The following is a 2,637-nucleotide window of genomic DNA, read 5'->3' as shown; positions in this document are numbered from 1 at the left end:
GGATTTGAGGGGTGGGGGACACAAATCAGCCCGTGACAGGTGCTGAGGCCAGCTGGGCACAGGCTAAATCTCCAGTCACATCAGATGACATCTTTGCCCTTGGCACATGTGCTGACCGACCTGTCGTCTTTCAGACTAACACAGGTTAAAGGTTCAGTCCGTGAGGGAATGTGGGAGAAAGGGTAACTGTAGTCTCCATGTGAATCTGGCTTACTGTAAGCAGGTTTCCTGGGGGAGATGAGCTTGGAGGGGGACTCGTGCACTTATGGGGACTTTATTGCAAGGACAGAGAGCGAGAAGGTGTGTGTAGTTTCACGTAGAAAACCAAGCGAAGGAGGAGAAAGCCTCCATTTAGTTGGCTCACTTTCCGCTTAGCAAAGAGCAATGATTTTTATACATTAATCTTGGAACCTTTTAATGAGGCAAGAGAAATTGGCAAAGATAAGAAACCTGAAGCTGAGGTTTTTTATTTTATTGATTTTTAAGATGACTACCAAATAAATGAGCAAGGTGAAAAGTGATAAGTTAAAACATAAAAATTGTATTTATCTAACAGAAATATAGTACAAGTAACCCTTGTTAAGTGCTATGTGTCAGGCCTTGTTCCAGGCATTTGTGTGTATTGGCTCATTTAATCCTCACCGTAGCCCTGCTGAGGAGATGGTGTTCTTATTTTCCCATTTCACGTGTGGTGCCCAAGGCCCAGGAAGGGTGAGTGGTCTCCCCAGCATAGTTAGCTGGTCAGGGGTGACGTGGAGACGGGGACTTGGGCAGTCAGGCTCCCAGGCCCCGCCCACCCACCGCGCCATCTGTCCAGAAATGGCATCGCTCTCCACAGTGACTTGACATTATGTGAATTTCGGAGGTTGTATTTTTAGGTTCATGATAGCAAAATAAGCAAATGTGTTAATGGCCCACATCAATTCCCAGCGATTTCTTAAAGATCAATATAAAAGCAGTTTGGAAAATGGTTTTGCTAGGATCCTCTGAGTATAAGGATTTCAGTCATCTATATTAAAAGGTTCTTTTAGCTTAAGTGTAACACAGTTATACTATCATTTTATGAAAACTAAGTGGATTTTTCATTTCTATTAAAGCTAGGATAAAAGAGCTGAATTAACAACCAAGTGTGCAGCGTAAAGTTGGACACCACTGGATGGGTGACTAGTGTCTGCCACTAGCCAGCTTTGTGCTCCCAACACATCGACCTCTCAAACCTTACTTTCCGTCTGTAAATCAGGGTTGGCTTTGTGCTTTTGCTCCCAGGAGTTATGGTGAAGACTAAGTGAGAGGGTGCCTGGCAGGTGACTTGTTTGTATTGTGTTTGCCTGGTATAAATTTTACCTCTAACTGGCATTTGGGTGGACACTGAGTTTATTTTGGTGAAGCTGTTTATGGTCACTGCTCTGGTTTTCCTTTTCTGCATGGGGTTTTTGGGCTGTTCTCTTGAAGTCAGAGAAGCAGTGGCTATAGAGCACAGCGAAACTGGCTGGGATTGAGCTGGCTCCGTCCCTCTTTAGCTTTCTGTCCACGGGCAAGTGACTCACTACTTCTGGCCTCCACTCTACTCCCGGGAAAGTTACACGTACCTCATGGAGGCATCATGAGGGCTAAGTTCACTCTTCTAGGCCTAGCACTGGGTTTTCTTGAGACCAGGCATTTAAAGGTACAGAACAAACAATCTTGTGATGTCATTTTATTAATATTAAATATAAAATTACCTAAAAATACCAATTTAATAAACTTTAGAACCTGTCTTGCCTGTATTCACCTAAAAATATGATAACTGAATTTCTCTTTATTCCCTTTGTAGGTGCTGGAGATCAGAATTTATTTACCTCTGTTTACCCAACGCTTTCCCAGCAGCTTCCAAGAGAACCAATGGAATGGAGGAGGTATAGTGTGTTTGTATTTGGTTGTATCCCCCTCTTCATTTTTGAGACATTTATGTGAGCTAGTGAAGTAGCACAAGTTAAAAGCCCAAGTTCTAAAGTCTGTTGTAAAGAAATGGAATGGCCTCATATCATTGTGGGTCTTATTCTTTACAGGATAGGAAGATTTTCTTAATGAGACGTCGGGGGTAAAAACAAGACAATTCTTTTAAGTTAAAGACTTTTATAGGAATGACTTACGTCTCTTCATAGTTAGTGAGAATGTCTTAGAGGCACAGGCGGTTTACAAAGGGGACAGGGACTCACTTAAATTCTACCTAAAGCAGAGATGTGGGCTTGTATCTACCTTCTGGCGAGAGCTCCTTCCTCTCCGAGCTCCTGTGCACTTTAATTAAGGATGGAAAGGTACACAGAAAGGTATTACTTAAAAATTAGAAGAGAAGCCAGATCAGCCATTCGAGTGGCTCTATTGTGTGCGTGTAATTGGTCGTCTGTCATTCACTGGGAATCATCTTCTTAGAAAACTTATTTCTGGTAAGAGCAAATATTATTTGTGGAAAATGTTTGGATTTTGTCTTATCCATACAAGTAATCTGATTTTACCCAGGGTGCATACACAGAATACTCTGTTGTCATTCTTGTGCATGTGGTTCTGATTCCTGTGGCATCATTCCTTTCTGACCACCAGGCTGTGCCCTGGTAGCATCAGGAGTTAATCTGGCTTTCTAGGGGTGACTTTCCCAGG

The 2,637-nt window shown here is 42.7% G+C and overlaps 1 protein-coding gene across 1 annotated transcript in view; it reads left to right on the top strand.

Annotated features, from left to right (window-relative positions):
- The window catches only part of LOC105824155 (trafficking protein particle complex subunit 10-like), an 82,447-nt gene that overhangs the window by 27,802 nt on the left and 52,008 nt on the right, over window positions 1-2,637 (top strand). The window contains exon 2 of the mRNA XM_012661526.1: window positions 1,814-1,895. Within this exon, the coding sequence (XP_012516980.1) occupies window positions 1,814-1,895 (82 nt within the window). The remainder of the gene's footprint in view (window positions 1-1,813; window positions 1,896-2,637) is intronic.

The sequence above is a fragment of the Propithecus coquereli genome, unplaced genomic scaffold (genome assembly GCF_000956105.1).
Source record: "Propithecus coquereli isolate 6110/MARCELLA unplaced genomic scaffold, Pcoq_1.0 Scaffold717, whole genome shotgun sequence".
NCBI lineage: Eukaryota > Metazoa > Chordata > Mammalia > Primates > Indriidae > Propithecus > Propithecus coquereli.
This window is presented reverse-complemented; position numbering and strand designations above follow the sequence as displayed.